This window comes from Melopsittacus undulatus, chromosome 2, assembly GCF_012275295.1.
Source record: "Melopsittacus undulatus isolate bMelUnd1 chromosome 2, bMelUnd1.mat.Z, whole genome shotgun sequence".
Taxonomy (NCBI): domain Eukaryota; kingdom Metazoa; phylum Chordata; class Aves; order Psittaciformes; family Psittaculidae; genus Melopsittacus; species Melopsittacus undulatus.
The window spans coordinates 67,916,562-67,939,794 of record NC_047528.1 but is presented as its reverse complement, the minus strand read 5'-3'; the positions used below and the strand labels follow the sequence as shown (position 1 = coordinate 67,939,794).

Genomic DNA, 23,233 nt, shown 5'->3' with positions numbered 1-23,233 from the left:
CCTGACTTCAGGGCAAGAGGACTTGCATGTGAAAGGAAGCCAGGGAGATACTGACTGGAACAGTGCCATGCATGAGCAACTCTGCATGCTTTCTAGAGCTAACCTACCACAGAATAAGGAAAAAAGAAAAAGCTGTGGGAAATAAGGCAAGGGGAGTAAAGGGAGAGCAGGCAGCAGTCAAACAGTATCCTACATAGTTCTTACTGGACAATGAGGGCTGTCAATGTTAGTACAAACAGTGTTCTGCCATTCTTCCTCCCCCTTCACCTTGCTCATTTTTTCATCTCATTCCCTTGTGAGCTTTTCTTTTCTCTGGTCCAGCCAAATCTATAGCAATTTTTTTCTTATAATGTAATACTGCTGGTATGAGATGCAATATATTTATTTTTAATAACTTGGTACTAACAATAGCCCCAGTAGAAATTAAATTATGCTGGCATCAGCGCTTTCACTGGATAATTCACTTGTCTCAAAGACCATGCTGGCAACAACATTCATGTGTTGAAACACACTGTTTCCGCCAGGAAGAGTTGCAGGACCAGTGTTATGTTTTCCTAGTCTAAGGTTATTTATCTACCAAGATCACTGATTTTTTGTAATGTTAAGCAGCAATTTTTTGGCAAGGGATGGCAGAAGGATTAAGGCTTTGGCAATAATAACTAAAACTATATGAATGAGTAACTTTACAGGGTATCAGTAACTACTGCATGCCTCCTGCTCTGTATCATCATGCTTTACATGGAAGCCTTTCAAATAACACATGTAAGATTTGGGTTTATTTTTAATTTATTAAACTTGCCACACTCAAATGAGAAACTTTTTAATCCATAACACTGTGTTACACAGGAGGAAAAGAAAAATCCCCTTTTTAAATTCACAATGTAGATGCTATAACAGTGTACAGACAGAACCAGATCTGAAGTGCCACAGAAATGTTTTCCAAATTGGTACTTGCTTGGTTTAAGAACATGCCTGAAGGATGCTGCATTGGAGGTTTAAATATAACAACACAGAAAAGCTGACTGCATTTAGGCAACCTATTTTTGAGAGAGCATCTTCTCTAAGTTGCTGTTTTGTGTACATGATCTGCGTCTGATTGTCATTACCTGAGAGAAGGCTGTGGAATAGTTTCTGGACTGGCTGGAACTTGAACCCCTTTCTCCCATTCTTGCTTCCACGTGTCCGCAAAGATATAGTATTCATCAGGGTTAACATGGTGAGAATCTGGTAGTTTCATGGCACTAATGAGATCCTTGCGGAACACCTGCAAGAAACACCAGGGAAAGGAGTGGCTTGAGAAAGAGCACTGCACTAAAAGAAGCAGTAGGTATTTTTCTTAATCTACACTGAAACAATGTATATACCTTGACAATTTTTTAAAAGAGTACCAAGACACAAACAAGGTTGAAATTACCTAAATTAGCAGTTCAGTGCATCACGTGCAGTATGTCAAGAAGTTTATGCTAATTCAAAACCACACTGCTGCCTAAAGGCTAATCAGATGGAAGAAGGCTGTTAGAGGTGACCAGGGAGAGGGGACAGGAGGCCTGCTTCTGATTTAATATTCCTCACCATATCACTTTCAAACAGCTTACTTTACTTGCCAGTCTGTAGGCTTTACCCCAACTTAGATACAAGGTAGCATATCCTTCTCTTTCACCCAGTTTAGCTACTCTAAACTGTCATATTCATCATGGGCTATGAACGGTTGCCATGGCAAAATTGATGCATAGGCACTTGTTCATTTCTTAAAACCACTTGAAGATTTACTGGTCAGGAATTCCGTGATCAAAGATGAACAGTTGCTTTTGCTAAAACACAAGACCTTTGCTGCTCTGTGCCTGAACCCCAGCAGTGCAGGCACAGCAACACAACCTCAGCATCCTTTGCAAACCTAGATGATGAAACACGCTACCACGAAACAAAGCAAACCCATCAGTGACAAACCTCAGCCATAACATTCAACTCTTGGCTCAAGAGGATTAAGTTTTTACAAGCATACAAACACTATTATCAGTCATCTCAAAGTTTACTTAATGGCAGTGTCTGTCAAATACAGGTGCATACAATTTAAATAAAGGGCATATGCATCCTTTGTGGGTTTTTTTTCTTTTTTTTCCTCTACTGCTACACTGCACCAGCAAAACAGTGACTGTGGCTTAGTATTAGAGAGACATCACGACTAATTAGCAGTATTATCATAATGAGAAATCAAATCCTCCAAGGGCAATAAAACAAGACAGAAAATATCCCTGCAATAAGCTGTGGCAGGTTGAACTCTCTTCTTATTAATTCAGTTTTATAGTTAGAAGAGTAATAAAATATCTGAGAGCCAAGTATCTTTGTGTACCCTTTTCAATTTGACAGCACCAGACCGGTTATGCATACTGCAAAAATTCTCAGCTGTTCTTGGAAATCATCAAGAAAACATTATTAAAAAATGCTCTATGCTAAAAAACAGGTATTGAAATAGGCTGCCAATGACTTAGAACATCGGTGTTACTTCATAATGTCCTACAAGCACATCTCACATGGACTGCTGGGAGAGCAAACTGACCAATGGAATTCAAAACCACAGACTACAAAGCCCTCTTATTTGATCCCGATGTGCAATCTGCTTTGGTTCAGTCCAGACTATTAACTGTTGTCTTCTGTGTAAAACCCCAGATTCTCAGGTACCTAACAGGGCTGTATTAAAATCTGAATGACAGAAGAGAAAGCAATGAGGCTGCGAGTATCCATTTGTTCCAAGCAGTAGATGCACATACCAAAAATAAAATATAAAATTATTTATGCCTTTTAAAAGGCATTTTCATTTTCTGTGTTACAGGTACAGAACCAGGATTATGAGAAACACTAACATGGGACAATTCCAAAAGAACTCCAGATGGAAAAAATAATCCAATAAATGAGAAGTGCAATGACTAGTTTAATTATCAGAAAAGGTATTTCTCAGACCTCATCTGAGGTAAGTGCTTTATAAACTACCTTTTAAGCTACTAACAGAATACAGAAGTAGACTGCTTCATATCAAGCCCACTTTTTTAAATACTAGATGAAAAATGCTATTAAAGGCATCAGTATTCTAACTACATTGCTTAGCAGCAAATTCATCTTCTGATCATCCATTATGTATGTGAACTGTGTCACCTCTATTTTTAGAGTACAAATCTGCTGGAACATGGACTTTTTTGTTGCTTTTTTGACTCTTGTACAGTACTGACCACACCATCACCACACCACAATATTAAGTTCTCTGCTTCAATTTTCTAAAATTTTGACCACTGAAGGTCGAAGATTAAACACAACTGATGAAACCTTAAGGCACACCAAAACTTGACCAAGACTTCCTAAGAATTGCCTATTCATACTTGTGATGAGTGCAATTGAGTATTTCCTGCAAACGCTTAGAATCATTACAACATCTAGCTCTCATCATTGTTCACTGCTTCACGTGTGGCCAAGCTGGGTCTTCCAACAGTAAAATACTCTGAGGACAATGTATGAGAACACTCACTCTGTATTTCCTTTCTTGTGGAAGTAAACCAAAACACCCAGGAGACTCAAAGAGAGTTTTCTGACAAATTAAGTATATCTTATTTCAGCAGTCAGCCTTAAGGCTATGAACTAAGCCAACTTAATGAAGAGCAGACACACACCTTCAGGATTTAGGCAGCCAGCTTTTCCTTGTGGCTGTTCCTTTTTGGACACTTATTTGAAAAACACTGAAGTTCTTTTACTAACTCTACCCATTAAGCAACAGCTAGTCCACAGCACACGCGCTTCTCTTGGCAAGGACCACCATCACTTCCACAGTTAGCCCGCAAAGTGTGGCTGCCATCTTTCAGTCACCCAACAGCAGTTCTATTTCTTACCACACATAAAACACAACCCTTCATTTCAATATAATCCATATTGAAAAAACCTGAAAAATGAGTATGCCAGGTCTAGGCTAGTAAAGCACTCCTATACAGACATACATATCACTCCCCAAGAGTAGGCTCAGCCAGTGCTGCACATCTTTACCACAACAGAGAAGGGTTTTGCAGAGGTGAGCGACAACCACCTGAAGCCAGCAGAGCCGGGTCTGTATGTACACACAGAGATGAGGTACTCCCCACCACTGCCAAGTGCTCACAGAGATTACAGTCTGACTGGGGGGTTTTAAAACGTACTTTTAGCAACTGAAAGCATGGAAGAAGAGATGAAGTTTAGCCCTGCTTACCATGCAAGGCTGTTCAGTCTGACCTTGCAATTTCATTTTGCTGCCAGGAATTTTAAGTTTCAGCTGAAAATGGTGCAGTGCTTTGAGTGAATGATGTTAGTGAAAAAAGTGTTTACTTACATCATCATCATCATTTTGTGGATAAACTCCCAGCAATTAATTAATGCTTTATAGCTGGGGCTTAAATCTAGAAGAGGAGATCTTGTTCTTTGGTGAAGATCAGCTTTTTGCTCTGCAGTAGAAGTCTGCCTCGATTTGCTGAGGCAATGAGAATGTCTTAGTCACCTCTGCAGAGACGTACTGCTGTCTCTAAAGCCTTTAAAACCTAAATTCTACAAAAATTCTCAAGAAATAAGGATGCTTTGCTCCCCCACAGCAGTAACACACCAAGCAACAGAGATATAATGGAGCTGTGGAAGAAAAGATATGGTTCATATGTTCTATTTGTTTTTCAGACTTCTGAGTCCTATTTGGAAATTATGTTAGAATATTATGTCCAAGGAAAATTAACTTCTTGGAATCAATTTATAAATGCTTCACCAAAAGCTGTCTATAACTTCAATCCAAACTCCTTCTGGAAGCACTCTATGACTATTCAGAATGCAATCTTCCTCACAGGACCTTCCTGTGCTCACTCTGTGAATAAATTAAACCTGTGAAACAAAGAACACTATTCTGTGTGAAGTATCCTTATCCACTAAAGACATAGTAGGATACAAGTAATGCTATAGAGGATTACAGGAAAATATTAGCACCACAGACAGGGTGGATCTCCACACTACAATAGCCTTCTATGTGCCCCATCTTCACTGAACAATTCAAACATCAGATCTGCACAGACTGTCAGGCACCATTGTTCATGACCATTGCAAACCTAAAACTGAAGTGAAAAACCAAAGAACAAACAAACAAACAAGTTAAATACCTTTTCCAAGACCCCTCTGCAAGTTACCACTGAAGCCGAGTGATGCCATTGCTCACCTTATCTTGCCCAAATGCATGTATAAGGGAAAATAAATGGGGGGAAAATAATAATAAAAAAGAATAAAACTGGTGTTTCTTCTTTTGACACGCTGAGCTTTTGGGTACTTACAAACCCCCAAGGGTAAGCTGCTTGTCACAGGTCCATGAATGGGAACAGCACCTCAGTGTTAAGTACATTATGGGTTAACTGCTCTGTTGTTACAATCCAAGTGGGGTTTCTGCTGGATTGCATCTAATTTCTTCAGCCCTAAGGCTTTCCCTGTACCCAACAAAGCCCCAAGCATGACAGCGGCACCTAGCTTCTGTTCCTTGTGCCCACTGCTTAGGCAGTCAGAAGACTGCTCCAGAAACAGAACCAAGATTTTTAAAAGGCAAGAGAGAACTACTATGTCTCATCCTGCACCCCCGACAAGAGCATACCCTCAGGAATCTTTTATGGAAAACCACATGGAACATCCTCTCTAACCAGAGATAGCTGAAACAGCTAGTTATTTTTTTTTTTATTTCTGGTCTCCTTTACAACCTATTGCAAAGGCCAATTTGGAAATGCCAGGTGCCAAACAGTGGTAAATTACACATTTTTTCATCATCTTTGGGGTCAAATAAGCTTTTTTTACTCAACTTTGAAAGGATCTAGTAACTTTTTTATTCCCATAAGTATTACAGCTTCCTTTCCTATTGTAGCTCTCAAGTACAACACCCTCAACAGAATTTATTATACTTATAAAACAATTTACACCTAAAATTACCTCATAAATAATGAAACAAAAGCCAAATTGTAATATGAACCATTACAAATGTAAACAGACACATAGTATCTGAACATAGTTTAAGATTTGTATAGATGTTTCAGAGCATGTGCAAAAGACTGCCCATTTATAGAGGAGGAAGTTTTAAGGACAAAATTTGATAGAATCATCATGGAGAAGCAGAATTTTTCTCATTAATACATTGCAATCTGGGCATGAAGTTTCTGAATAAAGATAGCTTACCACAGAGGAGCCTGAAGATCTGAAACAAGATCTTTCTTGTTCGGTTAGTAGTTTTTTGGTAGTAGGCAAAACAAACAACATAATATTAACATGGAAGTGAAGGTACAGTTCCAGGCATGTATACTGACTGAACTGAAAAAGTCAATGTTAAAAAAAGCTGAGACAGACAGGAGTAGCATAAAATCTGTAGTTCTCAAAACAGCCACACACTTTGGACACACACTGCAGTAAATCCTAATGTGGAACCCCTACTCCCTAAAACCATTTTTATGGATTATCCAGGACGCAAACAAACGAAATGCTGTACTTGTCTGTTAAGTAGCCATGAATCTTCCCAGGCTGTTTTACAAGCATGTATAGGAAAAGCCAGGAAATTGGATACTAAATCAACCCTACCTAACATCATGTCTCTGACAGTATCTCATGAGCCAGAAGAATGTGCAAGAACACGTCAAGTTTCCTTCTGGTTGCTCATCAGACATAAGCTTCAGATTTTGGGATTAATCCGAATAATCAATTTGTTTTAAGTGGTATTAATTTATACAGATATTTAGAAAAATCTGTGCTCATTATCATCTGCCCCATTTCTTTTTTAATCTTGTTTAATTCTCAGTCTCAACAACTTCCTGTAGCAGATGAGCTCCACAGTCTAATTACATGATGCATGGAAAAGCATATCCTTTTAATTGCTACAGATTTCCTAACTTTTGGCCTCATTCACCACCCCCCACCCCCTCCCAGCTTTTCTCCACAGTTCTTCCACCACAAGGACAGGCATGACTGAAGCTCTAGCTCTGCGGTTTCCAGACCATTCACGCTTTACTCTTACACCTGCTCATGCACTTCCAAAGGTAAAATAGGCCAGCCTTTTCATAAGCAAGCTCTTCCATGCACTTATGTATTCGGGTCACCTCTTGCTAAAGAGACCAAATAGCCTGAGAATATCTGAAAGCATAAAAATAACCAGTGAGGTTGCACCTCTGACATACGCAGAAGTATTGTAAATATGTATATTTTTATTTTTTTTAAATCCTAAGCAGGCTAAAAAGCCACTCATTGAAATGCATAAGTCATGTTTGCCAGAGGTCTTGAGAAGCCTGCGCAGATGTCCAAGTTAATTCAGAATTTTCTGAGGTAGCATGAGCATAAAGGTAACAGCCCCCTCTTCTATTATGCATGGTGCATGCAGAGCAATATAATTTAACCACATTGTCTATTCATACATAGAACAAAACCAACCACTTTCAAACTGCAAGAAGAATCCATTTTCTGCCAAGCCTCTAGTCTTACAGGGTGCTCTTCAGGATCAAGACCTACGATTTATGTGGCAGTTAAATGCCACTAAAGAAAGTTTCACATACCCAAGTAATGAAAGCAGACCATTTACTTGTAGAAGACAAGCCATATTTCACATGATAACACAGCTGTCGCTATCAGCAATGAGGGATTAAAAACTACTATTGCTGAGAGATTCAAAAGCCTATTCGTAAAAAAAGGTAAAATACTGCCATCTTTTATGGGAAGGTTAAAAAAAAAGCACAATGCTAACTTAACTCCTTTACAGTTTCAAAAAGAGAAGGGGCTAAAATATATATACATATATTTTTATGCATGTAGAAGCTTGAGTGGCAAGTGTCATAAACATCTCTTAGGCTCTTTTGTGACCCCAGTAGCCTAAGGGAAAATAAATGGCCACATTCATTACAGACAGTGTAACTAATAGGTTTTCCCTGCAAAAATGCCATCATTTTTTTCTGCAGCTTCCACAGAGACAGGAAGCTGCAAAGTACAGGCTTCATGCTGAGCCAGACACCCAAATGCCTGCTACCCTGTTACTCCCACACAGCCTACTGCTCCGGCCTGCAAACCCCTCCTATGTTTAAATCCCTGAGGCCCAACACCACAAATGGCATATAGCCAACACCATCATAAAAGTCTGAAAAACTGCTATGACTTACACTACTGAAGTACCTGTAGCCTTAACAGAATTTATTTATTCAAAGTAAATGCTAAAGCCAATCAGACAGCAGAACTTTTAAGTCACCATTTCAGTAGTTTGTGATAGATTGTAATAATCCAGAAGGGGAGCATAGAGAAAAAGTCACAGTCCTACTCTTGAAATTACATAGAGAAAACACTGGGGTCTGAAAAAGTGTTGTCACAGGCTTGCCTTGTTCTCACCTTCTCCTCCAAGGAGAAACATGGAGTAAGCAGACCCAGGCCTGACCCAGTAACATCCCTTTTGCACTGATGCAAACCCCTGGGGGTCAGGCTCTGGGAATGAACTCTGATGTGTGCATTCTGACACTGAGCCCTTCTGCCCTGAAGAAACACCAGACAATCTCTCCATGGCTCCACTGAGGCCATCCTGCACCAACCTCAACACTGAATCAACTGGGAGGCAGTTCAAGGCAGAGCTCTCCTCAACTGCAGCTATTCATCTTTTTTTAGAGGTGACCACAGAGGACCATGGCATGAACAGGCAAGTCCTGTGAAGCAAACTACAGATACACTAACTTGCTTGTTGGTCACAGGGCCCAAACCAAGCTTCTATTTGGAAAGAGAACCCAGGTACTTGGGCTGGGCTGAAGACAGTCAAAGAAGTGGAAAAAAATCCTATGTATTCACATGCAATCTAATTGAGAAAGCCAGGCTTACTGGCATGAAAGAAAAATCAATATATGAAGACCATGAGCAAAAATATTCCCAAACAGCTATTTATAGCTTTGACCTTCTAGATTTTCTGCATCACTAACTCAAGAAACAGCCTGCTGCCTGGCAAGCAGAGGTGAACAAAACCAGAGGAATGCCAACTTGTTAAAGAGAGCCCTTGCTAAAGGGATCCTGTCAGCCTGAAATTTTAAATTTCTATCTGATAGTTATTAGACAGCTATTGCTACAAAAAACTTGTGGGATTACAACATGATTTCTGGAAGGGTGGGTGGTGGGGTCTCTTTTCAGTCTTTGCTTTACACCCTTGTCACCACTTGGTGCATAAATAATCAATTTCAAGGCTTTGCAGACAACAGCACTTCATGTAATACACTCTCCCAGCGTGTGCTTTTCAAGGATTTGCAAGAAGTGCTTGCTTCCAGCAGAAGGAAGCAAAAGGAAAGGAAAACTGGAAGGACAGTCAAGAGTTTATGCACAAACAGTAGAGATTATTACTGCCACTTTCCCTTTCATTCCCTTTTCCCAGGGGACTTGGTTTCCTTCCCCCACCCCAGAAATACAGCATTCTTTTAAATGCTATACTTGAGACACTCCTTCAAAAGAGAACATATTCTAAGGGTTCAGATTTCTCTCCTTTTTTTTTTTTCCTTCTTTTATTCCCAGGAGTGGGATCTTAAATGACAGAAGATAAAAAGATGTCAGTATTACTGGAAAGATTGTGTTACAAAATACACTTTTTAATTCAAACTGTATATTCCAGATTTTGTTGTTCAAAGTTTCATATTTTCAAGCAGTAAAGGGTTCAAGGTTCTGTGTTGAAATTGGTAGAAAGCGGTAAAGAATATCTCAAGAGGAGGAACTGAAAATACTGCTCATTTTAATTCCTAGAAGTTACACAAACAGAATACTTGTATGCTATACACATGGACTAAATCTTCGTAATTACTTATAATGTACACACACACCATAATGACAGCATGGAACAAATGCAAAGAAAACTTTAACAGGACAATCACCAAGAAGAGACACAAAAGTAAAGCTGGATGGCTGCAAAGAAACAAGGGACTGGTAAGGGATTAGGTACTGAGGTGTATTTGACACAACAAGCCTGGCAGGGTATGTGTGTTTCAGTTCCCATTTGTCCTAGTTACTAGCGACTAGTTACTAGCTCAGCTAGTGACAAATCTATTGCCAAGGCAGACATCAGCAATAACTACAAGACCTCAGTAGCCATGAGCTGTTTTAAGATTAAAATTTTCACAGAACCATTACCCTCAGACCAACATTTTAGAGGTTAAAAGTATAGTAAACTCTTCTTAACCTTCTTGATGGCTGTAAATAAGACACTATGTAGCTAGTTATGGCAAATTTTCCTTTTATGGAAACCTTCCTAAAAGATTCTCTTCTAGAAAAGAATCTGCGAGTTTTATTCAATTAACTTGTGATAAAAATTAAGCTTCTAAAGAAAAAACATGTCCTGCAACATTTACCTTGCTCTTAACCAAACCAAATTCATCTGGTTAGCAGCATTTAAAAGAGAAGCATGAAGTATGTCTGCCAAACAGCTCTGCTGTATGAGCACAATCCATTCTAGTTCGTGCAATCTCTCACAGTAGTATCCAAGCAGGTAAAAAGCTACTGGTATAGTACAGAAAATTACTTCTGGAAAATAAATCTTAGCTTCAAGTTGTTGAGGTGCAAAGTGGGTTTTGTAGTTCAGTTCATACTAAAATGCTGAAGGACTCAGCTGGAGGGAATACGACAGCAAGGGAAAGAAAAACATTTCTCCCATTTGCAGCAGTTATCTGACTTCATCCCTTAAGAAAGCAAGCATCAAATCTGGAGAAGGCAGCCTACAAATCCTCCCGCACAAGGGCTACTGGTGGAATGGCTGACAGGATGGATTTGAGCACTGGACTGTGCATATAGGCCAGTTTATTCAATTGGTGGATACAGATCTAGTGACAATGGCAGTAGGTGTAGAGGTCCTAATTGTGGGGACAGCAGAATGAAAAAAAAAAAAAAAAGGAAAGCTTTGTTGAAGGTAAAAAGCCAAAAGTGAGGAAGTAACAGAAGATGAGTAAGCACTCCTTATACATATCCTGCCCACTTAAGTGGCCCACTGCTTTATCCTAAAGCAGAAAGAAAGTATCCTTCCCATACACACAAACCACTTTTCTATGGCATGCTCTCAAGTCCTAAAACCATCCCAGTTTTTCCAATTTAAAAATAAGACTACATTTCAGGGGAAGAAAGAATTACATGATACTGTCGGCAAATGCCCAAAGTCATTCTGGGACATCAAACTCCAGAGCTTCCATAATACACAGTGGGGAAAACAGAGTTTCAGAAAGAATTTGACAGGTGACAAAAGGACTCACTGGCACTAGTTCAAAGCTCACAATTTCAAGGCTTAGAAACATTAAAACTACATGACAAAAAATTACCAGCAACCAATCTTTAACACTGGTTCTTACCTCAGCAGGTTTCTTTTGTTCATTTGCTGGTGTTTTTGACTTGCTCCTGTATTTAGAACAAGATGAAAAGGAAGTGGAAGGACCTGTTAAAAAGAAAAAGGAAAAAAAATAAAGGACCATTATAGCTCATTTCAATTCATTTAATTTTTCAGTAAGACACAAGGCGCTCCAATCTCCTGAATTATCACAAATTTTTGACAAGACGTGGGCAAAAAAACTCTTAGGCAGTCTGTAGGCTTAATTACAGCTCCTCCTGTTCCACTCCTTTGTAAAGCCATAGCACACAGTTTATGGGTACATACTGATCTGCCTGATGCAAGCAGGAGTAAACAGAAACAGGCAAGGCAGACCACTTTCCTTTGCTTTCTTTCTAACAAAGTGGAAGAAGGAGTAAAACTGAGGACAGAGTTTGCAAGTCCTGGAAAACAAAAGGCAGGGGGAGAGGTTGGGGGTGGGGAAGGCAACCTGCTCTAGTGGAAGGTGTCCCCACCTTCCTCAGCAACCTCAGGCTAATGTGTGCCACGGAACATTTAAAATTTAACTATCCTAAGTTGTACAACAGACCGAAGTGGAATAGATCAAGGACCAGCGTAATGGAAGATAACTATCAATATACTTATTGTAAGTCTGTGTCTTAAATATACTCTAATGTACCAATGCTCAAATAGCTTGCCACCCCCAGTCATTTTAAAGTTGAGGCTCCTGCATAACAAGAGACAACAGAACTCCTTTTAAAAAACAGTAATTATAAAATAGGACCCCAGACAATAAATTTTTCTCTTGAACAACAGATTTCATTTCGCCAACATTGAAAAGTAAAGACACGCAAGTTTCTCTTCACATTCTAAGTAGACTCAAAACTTCCCCTAGGTTTACAGGATCATTCACCTCATTTTCCTCCTGGAACAGCAATCAGAACATCAAAAACCACAGAATGCAAAAAAGAAATCAAGAAGCTTTTTTTTTCCTAATTTTAAGGGGTGAAACAGTTTGCCCTCAAACCACGGAAGGAAACCACAAGGGGGTGACAGACCAAAGAAAAACTAGTAGGTATTACTTACTCTCATTGTCTGAACTGTCACTGGTGCTTAGATGCCTGTGGCGTTTCATCCTGACGCATCCTAAAGAGAAAAGAAAAGTTGATGGCAACCATTCTACTAGAAAAATCACCAGGTGCTGGCTGAGGCCAAGCTCCTCTCACTAAAGACAAAGCTCCTCTGAAGAGCTTTCAGGCACAGATATAGTAAGGCACTATGTTTTATTTCTACAAGCAATTCTTCAACCACAGTATGATTTGTGAAACCAAGCACCCTCAAAACCAGCACGCCTCTGCTGGCCAGAGCTTGCTCTGAATTCTGCAGCAAGAATTGCAACCCGCATGATTCCCAGCAGGGTGTGAGCAGTGCTCCGCTCCTGGAGAAGACTCAATGTCCCATCTGTTCAGCCAGAGGAAGAGTTGCCATGGTGGCAGTCGCTAGCTGAGAGATGGGTGGAGGCCAGGAAATAAGGTGGATGCACACAGCAAGGCAACGATTTAGAAATACAGCTCACCTTAAAAATAACCCAACACAAACACAAGCCAGCAAAAAAACAAAGGCATCCATGAAAAACAAAAGGCACATTTTAAATAAGGACAATCACAGAAGATAGTGACTGATGCCGTTTAAATCATCTGGCTACCACTTAGTTCACATGAAATGCGGTTTTCAGAAGTTTGAGAAGTGGTGGAGGGTATCCTTTCCATGGTCCCATTAAAAAAGGTATTAAGCTTTTTGAAACTGATTTTTCAACATGTAACACATACAGAGTACATGTAAGAAAAAAACTCTGGGCCTCTACTTAATAAAGGTCAAAACAGTGATCAGTTACAGGCTCTAAACAAGTGCCAATAGAAATCCATAAGCATTCTTACCAGACTTTGCTGTTCTATAACATCCAATGCTACATTTCTTAAATAAGAGCCAGTAACAGTTTACAGTTAATAACAGTAAATGGAAATTGCTCTGATCTTTGTAATGGACTGAATGAGGAAATCATTAAAGAAGTAAAAAATGATTCTGCAAAAAGAACAAAGCAGAAGCTAGGCACAAGTAGGTTACAGACAGCTGAACCTGAAATGCCTGCACTATTAGAATGCAGGCTTGCCCACACCTGAAACATAAGCAGCTTCATTTCTTAAACAAAACCACATGCATTTAAAAACAGCAACACAGCTAAGTGCCCCCATTTGATAAACCCTCCATGGTAGTTACTGTACAATAGGTCTTGAGATTATCCAAAGAACACGGGTTAAACAAAATTTCCAGGTAAGAGAAGCCTGTTCCAAGACTTTGATTTGCAATTGAGTTGTCTGCAGCAGGTGTGTTTAATTTGGTGGAAATTTTCACTCCTATTTAAGGGAGTTTATTGAATCTAAACGCAGTAATCAATCACTAAAAGTTTAAAACAATCCTTTTGAGCTATCTGTTATATAAAGACATTGCCCCACACTCCTGGGAGTCAAAAAAGGAAGCAACATGTGCAGTTTGCAAGCAGTCAGATACAGAACTTCTGAGTCAGGTATTCAACCTAGGTGGAGGACAGATGGACACAGTGATCAACAGGGCAGGACATCAAAAGGTGTCATTTATATCACTTAAGCTATAAACTGCCTTTGCATAACAATTTATTTCACATTAATTCACCTTCTCCCAGCTCAAAACAGCCTGGGGGAGGCAAGGCAGCCATCCTGCATACAAAGCCCAGCGTCCAACAGAAGAGAAGCATCAAAACCAAAGCACACAAAACAACACAGGTCTTAACTTCTAGCTAGCAGGGTCAGGTGGCTTCTGCAAGCACCAGCCAGATGAAGAAACTTCCATGAATCTCTTAGCAAAAGCTGTTTGACAGGTAAAAGGTGCTTGAGCCAGAAAAGCTTGTCTTTGTGCATGTTTTGGGGGCAGCAGACTTGGAGTTATCTTCTGGTTAGTGAGGTGAGGGCTAGAAGGACACTGTCATCTTGCCAAGTCATGAAGTTTAAAGGCACCGACTTCAATCAAGAGCAAATAAAATGGCATTGCCTATTTGAGAGCTTGTGCTAAAGCAGCCAAACCCAGCCCCCTGGAGCATACAAGACTCCCTAAAATGCAGCAGATTCTGCCTGTGCAACACCTCTGTTGGCAGTCTTTCAGTTCGAAGTGCCCTGGCTTACAGACCATCGGGCATGTTACAAGACCTTGGGAGTCGATGAAAAGACACATCTATGTGTGCCAAGCAGTATTCCTCACTTCCATTTCTTAGCAAGAAATTCAAGTGCTTGCTGCTTGCTTTGGTTTTATGTTCGGATGAATTTTTGAGCAGTTGTTAAAAGGTGCTGAAAGCTTATGGCAGGCGATTCTCATCTCTTACAGTCTATATAAACATGCAGCAATAAAACCTTTTCACTCTGTACTAAAGACAGCTATCTGCAGAGCACACAACATGTGCATTCAACTAAAGTAGGGTCAAACACGAGGCTGAGACAGACAACTGCAGGAAAAAACACGGAAGAAGCCTGGATTTTTGCCTGGGCAACTAGGAGAAGCTGAGAGGTGAGGGCTACTTCAAAGACAACTTACACAGAAATGGCAAGTGTAACAAAAACTTTGGAACAGAAAGCACACCTCTGCAAACAACTTTCTAGGAGGAAAAACAAACCCAAACCAAACCAATTAAACAAAATTAAAAAGCTGTATTGCAGAATTGGATTTGCAGGAGCTGAGGCAAGAGATTTACACCTCTGTCATAGACAGAAACAGTGAAAGCAGGCACTCAGGGTAAAAGCCCCAAATAGTAGTAACGCTGGAGTCCTGCCCGATTTTTTTCAGCAGTATTAACCACAACAGTCAATAAGAGCTACAGAACTACAACAAATCACAGGTGTGTGCTGCATGCACTAAGAGAGATTATTTAAAGCTACCAACACTAGCCATATACCCCCACATGATGCAGGAGTAACAACAGACTCAGCATCATTCAACAGGACCACCTCTGCAGGTGACTTCACTTCTGGTTTTAGTAGGTAGGAGACTCCTTTGCCATACCTTTGCATACACTATGATTGGCACACAAGTTCCAGCTTACTTCCACCCCAAAGCACAGTGACTGCTCATCAAAAAGGCTCACTAACAATGATACCACTTCCCCAGCCATCACTGAAGGGTCCCAAAGTAACACCCATTTTGTGGTAAAAATGCCACCTCACTCCTTCAGCTGCCTTTGCAGAATGCAGGAGAATCAGCAGCTGCTCTGTTCAGAAAGACAGGAGATGCAAAGCCAGACTCCACAGCATGGAAACTTATATCAGCCTCTCCCAGCTTCAGCCCAATTCCCCGCAAAGAAGTCCAGCACCTTCCAGTTTTGTCCCTCAGCTTCAGATGATGATACTATCCAGAGCAAGGCTGCAGGCAACCCTGTGCCAAAGTTCCTATGTCTTCCATCACATTTAGTGTTATCACTTGCAACACACTGTGAAGAGCTTAAACAAAAATAAAATAAACACACACATACAAGTATCCCTGAAAGGGTTAAATGTAGAAAGAAAGGGCAATCCACACATACCAAAAGCCCAAACAAGCAGAACCAAAAATCCCACACAAGTAGGTAGAATCCCTCAGATGTCCTAGCTCTGCCCCTTTTCTAACTTCACCCATGCAAACTATGGTGAAATGAAGTCTAGAATAAAGGAGCACAATCAATGTTTTTTCAACATATGCATCAAGTTTAATAGAAAGGTAATAAATAAACTAACGAGATTACAATTGCCCTTTTCCTACTTCAGAGTAGGAATGGCAAACCAAGAGAGTCAAAAACAGTCTTAGTTTTACACACAAAATGAAATATTTAGTGAACTTTTAGAACAGATTAAAAATATTTTTTCCACAGAATTGTTAAAGTATAAATTTAAAAACCAGCCTCAAATAGATGCTGTTTATAAAGGAAAAAAAAAAAAGATAAGATGAACTATCATTAGCAGTCTGATGGAAATGCTGGACCACAAACAACTAAAATCATCAGCCACCTTCCATTTCAGCTTTCTTCATACAGATATTTTGCAAATGTGCATGTTGAACTTTTTATCTGAATTTTGAGAAATTAGTTTTAGCATTTAAACTCTACAGTAGTTCCAATGTACAAGCTAAGATAAATAAGGAGCATAAAGCAACTTAACAAAGAAACGCTGCAGAGCAAAAACTGTAAGTGGCTCCAACCCCCCAAAAAAGCCCCAAGAAAAGCCTCATTTCCCAGGCACTGAGTAATGATTCCACTACCTTAAAACTTAAGCAGAGGTGCTGTGGCTGAGGATTTGAAATGTGCTCAAGCATTATAGTCAGGCACAGATTAACTTAAAAACAATCATTAAGAACATAACATGACTTGATCTAAGCTTCTCCCCCCACCTCTCCACTTCTTAAATCCACAGAGGGACTAACAGCTGATCTCTCATTTGTATGACAACATATCCAAGTTCTAAAGATGCTCACCTTGAGGGACCTTTTAAATGAAAATTAAAATGCAGAAGTGACATTACAAAATCACCATGTCACAAGCAAAAAGATATTCAATCCTCCAGGCAATTACTGCAGTGGAACATTTTCTGCTGTCATTTTTAATATCAATTACCAAAGCAGTTCTTAAACTTGAACCATATTCCACACCTGTCCCGTTTCTGACTTGTCAAAAGCCATGGCCATACCCCTGATGTGTTCACAGCTACTAAAGATAAAACCCACAACTTAAAGAGGAAAAATCAGCCTCATTCCCTGCTGTCACCTAAATACCCAAACGCAGGTCAAAATGCCCTGAACTGTTCAGGTGTTCAACTAAGAATAACTCCAGGAAACACACTCTCCTCAGCCACAAGCAGCAACATTATGCTGCCACCATCTCCCTGGCTTAAGGAAGGCTGATGCCCATACTGGGAATTTTGCCCTGGAGCCAAAATCGGTACTGGATCCAACATATCACTGCACTTTCGTTGAAAGCCAGGAAAACACTATCTTGCCTTGCACTCACCTGGCTGAAACAGAACATGGATCCCAATTTAACAGTAATCAACAGATCAGCCAGCACATGCAAGAATCTGACAAAAAAATGAAACACTCTGTACCAAAAATCTGGGGGAGATCACAGAATCCCAAGGGTTACGTTTTGTAATTAACGATTTCTAAATTATGTTTGCTCCTTTTTGCTTTACAATGCAGTCACTGCTGAAGCGAACAAGAACACTTGCCTCTACCACCATTCTCCTCTCCCTAGGGAAAACTTGAGTTGCACTGACTTATGGCACTTCCCCTTTCTGAAGGGCCAGTTAGCATGCATTACTCAAAAAAAAATCAGTCAAGCAGCATATGTAAACAGCAGTTAACAAAATTTCATAGACTTATTCAAAATAAAAACTCAAATACCTGCAAAAACAACAGCAACACATATTTTTCCTTTTTAGTTTGTGTCGGAGTAAACAACTAAATTTACCAAATAAGCCATTAAGCTTATCCTCTTGTTCTGATACTGATGCACTATATGCTGAAGAATGTAACAGAGTTAGCACAAAGAAGGATGAGGTATCTCACAGTCTGAATTCACGCAGCATATTAGGCAAGACACCAGTGACAAGCGTACAAAATGAATCCTTAAATCCAGCCCAGCTTTCAGAACAAAACAGTATCTCCAAGGAGTAGCAGTCCTGGCTTCAGTTTGTTGCAGAGAAAGGTTAAATATATCCATACACTGCTCAGTACCTGTTAAGACCTATACAGAAGGAAAAGGCAACAAAGAAATTCAAGAAGCTGTAAGGCAAATATAACCTAGACCTGTGAGATTTTATTTCTTCATGTTTTAAAATAGACTGACAGAAATGGAGTTGGCCGCTGCACTAAGGAAACTTTCAAGTGTGACAAAGAAATAACCTACTTTCTTTATCTTATTAAAAAGAAAAACAGCATCTATGTATGCAAACCAACTGACAAGCTACATGCAAATCTCTGATTAAAAAATCTGTACTTACAGCTTTCCAATATGGCTTGTCTACATTAAAAAAAAAATTAAAAAATACAAAAAAATACAAAAAAATGGCAGAGGCAGTAGGCAGAAATTTCCAAGTCTCCAAAATGTGGTTTATGTAACTGTTAAATTTAGATTAGGAAGCAAATTATCTTGAAAGGTCTCCAGGAAATGTAGTACAGTAAGACCATTTAAATAGGTCAAATTTCATAGTCAACTGCCAGAGAAATTATGAAATATGAGTAGAGTTAATACAACCTTTCAAATAACTAGAGGAAGAGAGATCAGTCATGTTTGGGTTTATTATTATTATTTTTTAATATCCTATCCAATCTCACAAAAGAACTATATAAACTGGAAAAAAACACCTACTCGGAACTTGAGTTGGCAGTAGGTGCCACACTGAAAGGTTTTGAAAGCTTAAACAATTCACAGGAAAAGTTCAGGGGAAAAAAATACATTGTTTCTTTATTTCATTCTAAAGAGAATTAAAATTTTAAGATTAGTAATACCCCCCCCTACTAACGAACCCTAATAAAGTGACCACATCTATCCTACTCTCCTCTCACCCCAAAAGGAAAGCTTGATTTATTCTCTGAAGACTGCACTTGGCCTACCACAAAATAAAACTTTTCTTGCTACTATTTCATACTAAGCCTTGGTTAACACAATAATCAAAGGAGGAATGTGATTGTTTTTAGAAACAGCACTACCAGTAACAGTCAATTCCTTTGTCATTAATTAAAAAAATAATGTTAGTAGGCAAGGAAGTACACGTTACAGGAATCTGGATAACAGCATGGGCCCGTATGAAGTGCAATAGCAACTACTTAGTCTCCAGCTCTCTTTTCCTTCTACACTACCTTTTTACATAAGGCAATTTAGCACCTGCCACAAGGATACTGTGCATTTAAAACCTAGCAAGAGGAACCCAAAGTATCATCTTCCAGCACAATTTATCACCTGAAATAGTTAAATTCTGAAGTCATTGATAGATCATAAAACCATGATGAAGAAATCCCAAGTATAATTCCCCCCCACCCCTTTTCCCATTCACTGGTGGATTACAGGCCAAAAGGGAACCCTGACATCATTTCACATGCCCTTCTACAAAGAAGATTCATCGTTTGGTCTACTGCAAAGCACTTAATGCCCTTCATTTTGCTTTGTGAGTATAAAAAAGAGGGTAAGTGATGCTATTTCACGTTTATAACATGCTTTGAAGATACAATAAAATACAGCACACCCAGAATACAACTGCCTTTCCTACCTTGAAAACAGAAGAGCAGCTTTTAATTCCCAGTGCCACATCCATGCGAAGACACACCGTGAGGGCAAGTGGGGGCAGTTTTCCACCAGAGGCCTTCAGCTAAATCACCTCACACCAAGAAGGCTGGTAAAAATCAAAGTCATTCTCAGAAGACCAAGTCACCAGCAACACACACAGCACCACACACAGCACCACCACTACCTCGAGAGCAACTCCCCAAGAGGCCTGAAAGATTAAATGATATTCTCCTCCCTTTGCTTCCCTGACACCTGGCAGTGACAGAGCAGCTTTATTTTTGTCTTTGAAGCAAGCTGCATGTGTTGGCCTGTGCACAGAGCAGCCAGGTGGGCCAGGCTGACATGGAAGTATTTCTTCCCATTAAACACTGCATCCTGAAGATGGTACAGACCTGCGCAAAATCAATTTAAAAAAAAAACAAACAACATCAGACTGCCATTAATGCGAGCAAATACACTGATGCGTATGTGGTTCTGCTCCTCTCTGCTTCAGTCCTCATAATTACTTTCTGCTCCTGAACACAACGCTGTTTTCATACCAGCTGTTTATTAACAGAGCTACTATTTTCCTAAAAGAGCAGTAGAGATTAAGACACACACACAAAATTATTTCCCTCAAAATACCGCACTGAGTTTAAATGAAAGCCTGCTTCTAAAATAAACAATCAGAAGGCGGCACTTCCTCCCCTGACACCACAACCAGTCGGGCACTGCCTGGCATTTCTATGATCGCCGCACCAGAGATGTGTCTGCCTGGCTGCAGCCCAGTGAACACTCCTCACCCACCTCTCCCAGCTCCTGAAACACCTCCCAGCATTGCTCCCACTCGGAAAAAAGCTAAAATGAGGGCACAGCCCTCAGGAAAAGGGACCCACCGTCCTCAGCAGGATACCAACACCCTGCTGGTGTCCTTTCTTTCTGCCTGACCCAGCTGGGCCCACCTCATGGCCAAGGGAGTGACAAAGCTCCCAATGCAAAGAAACAAGGAACAAGTTCCCAGCAGGCACCATCTCAGCTGCCACACAGCAGGTCAGTGCCTGAGGCCCAGGTGGCAGGCAGGCAGGGCAGGCCCACAAGGGAGGGAGGAGTGCCATGCTGCCAGAGGGAAGCCATCACAGTTCCTGCTTCCTCAGGCCAGCCTCACACTAACAAACCACCTCCTGTCAGGCTGCTGGAAACTCCAGGGCAGCTAATTCATCCCTGAAGGAATCCCCCAGGAGGCAGGGGCTAGCTCACATACAGACCTTTAACTACACGCATGCACCATATGCCGCAGAAAAGTGCCGATCTCGGGTACACACACGTGGAGGACTTAATCTGCTCCCAAGAGCCCTCAGCAGGGAAGATGCAGTTACTAATCGTTTGTTGTCTGTTTTACAGGGCTCCCTCAGAAGAAAACTCGTACCTGACATTAACACTGAGGCAGCATCTAATAATAAAAGGGCAAAAGAAAAAAGAAAACCCCACAAGCCCATATGTACTTACTAAGCAAAGATGGTCTGTCCTGTAAGACTGGTGTGGACATACTGCTACTAAAAACTGACCAGTACCAGACAGTTTTTGACTGGTGCAGGTTACTGCACCCAGTGCTAAGCCAGGTAAACAAGCAGATGGCTGCCCAGGGGCTCCCTGAGGGGATTCAACACCCAAAGGCAGCCTCATGCACTGTATCTGCAAGGAGATTGCAGTCATGGGCGCGTCAAGCGCTGGCGAGAAACAGGAGCAGCATGCACACGCCTCTCCAGTATCACTGAGCAGAAAAGCCTCAGAGAGCGGTTAGCTGGGCTTTCTATTTTAAGAACTGGTATGATTCACATTACCTTGGCTCTAAGTGTTTTGCAGTCTTTACCATATCCACCCTCACGATAGGCTCATGTTAAGCAAGCTCTGAAAGCTCTGACATTTCAGAGCTGCAGCACAGAGCAGCCATACATCACGCAGGGAGCCTCTGGCAAAGCAGGCAGCTGCATACAGGTCTCCCAAATGCTTATCCCACAACCTCACCGCTCACTGCCCTTCCTGCTAATGCACACGTGGAGACAAACAGAATAAAAATCCCTGTGATGCACTAAGTCACCAAGTATTGTCCTGCTGTTGTACTGTGATGAAATTGCTCCACAGCCGGAGGGGAGAATGAAAGAAACCAACAAAAGAGTCACTGGTTAATTGAAAATTAGGCAATAACCAGTATTACACTAGTTCAAGTGAAGATGTCACTTTGCTTTATCTGCCTGATGCTGCCAGCAGTGTTCCACTTGTATCTGTTCCTCTGCTCTCCAGCTGTATTAATGCATGCTTTTATGACAAAACACAGGTAAGAAACTAGAATCACAGCTAGGAACACAGGCAGGAAATATTATCAGAGAAGGAAAGATCTAGAAATGGATGCACTACTGGGATTCCAAACCCCAAATTTTCTACTAATAGCATAGGCAGAAGTTCTCATCTCCTACCAGATACTTGCTTAAAATAATCGGGTTTTTTTTGGTACTTGCAAATAAAGTAAGTAGCTTTCACCGTTCTCTTTGTTTTCTCCTAAGTCTCAAACAATAAAAGAATCAACAACGGTAGAGTGCATTAAATACATTACCTGTTTTGACTCATTTATTTTCTTGATTCTTTGAAGAGGCTAACAACTTCACTGCAAAGTTTTGTATCACTAACAAAGCCTGAAGGATTGCAAAAACCAGCAAGCTGCATCTTTACATTCTACTCAAAGGATAACAGAAAGTAAGAACACAAACATTTTCCTATAGGAAACATGAAATTGATGATTTCTTTCCTTATCAGACAAGAAATGGTTTTCATTTACAAGTTGAAAATAAACAATCTGGATGCTGAAGTTTTCCTCAAGTAAGAAAAAGGGCACCGAGGGGATCACTGGACAGGAACAATTAAAGGGGAAGTACTCTCACAGCCAGAACTCAAAATAATACTTGGAATATTTCAAATCATTGGTTGAATACTAACATGCTACTACATTTTCCCACATTTCACACGACACATATGAGACTGCAGCATTTAATTATCTTTGTCAAAACATCACAACATGAACAAAGATTTACTAGACTTGTTAAAGCACTTTTTAGTTTTAAAAACTTTCTAGAGAGACAAAACCTGCCTTAATAACTAATGAATTTAAATTAATTTTAATGGAAGATCAATTAATTTCATGTTATGTGCTACAATCTGTAATACTACAACACACCAACAATGTTTAGGACTCTTTTAGTCCAACAGATTTAAAGTAGATTTATAAAAAAGTAAGATTCCAGGTTTCTCCAAATCACCCAACTGAAGTGGGAGAAGACATTATGAAAAAGATACTGTGACCAACCAGTGTTTGTCCATTTTTATGTACAGAACAGAGGCAAAAAGAATTACTCTTCCACCCCCCACCCCACCCCCCCACCCCGATCGTAACACAAAATGCAGCAATGACAAAATAGACAGCAAACTTGCTTACTGGGGTTGACACCGCCCTGGAAAGGGGAACTAAAGAATGATTGTATTTGCCCAAGGTTTCTAAATTGCCACATCTTGTTTGAGAAAGCAGTCAAATGATGCATCCTAAA

The 23,233-nt window shown here is 40.3% G+C and overlaps 1 protein-coding gene across 3 annotated transcripts in view; it reads right to left on the bottom strand.

The window, feature by feature from the left end:
• The window catches only part of JADE3 (jade family PHD finger 3), a 67,122-nt gene that overhangs the window by 20,250 nt on the left and 23,639 nt on the right, over positions 1–23,233 (bottom strand). For all 3 annotated transcript variants that reach the window (XM_034074571.1, XM_031051076.2, XM_005151541.3), the window contains exons 2-4: positions 12,413–12,472; positions 11,352–11,434; positions 1,107–1,264 (exon numbers count right to left, since the gene is read on the bottom strand). In XM_034074571.1, coding sequence (XP_033930462.1) covers positions 1,107–1,264; positions 11,352–11,434; positions 12,413–12,461 — 290 coding nt within the window. In that variant the 5' untranslated portion in view covers positions 12,462–12,472. The remainder of the gene's footprint in view (positions 1–1,106; positions 1,265–11,351; positions 11,435–12,412; positions 12,473–23,233) is intronic.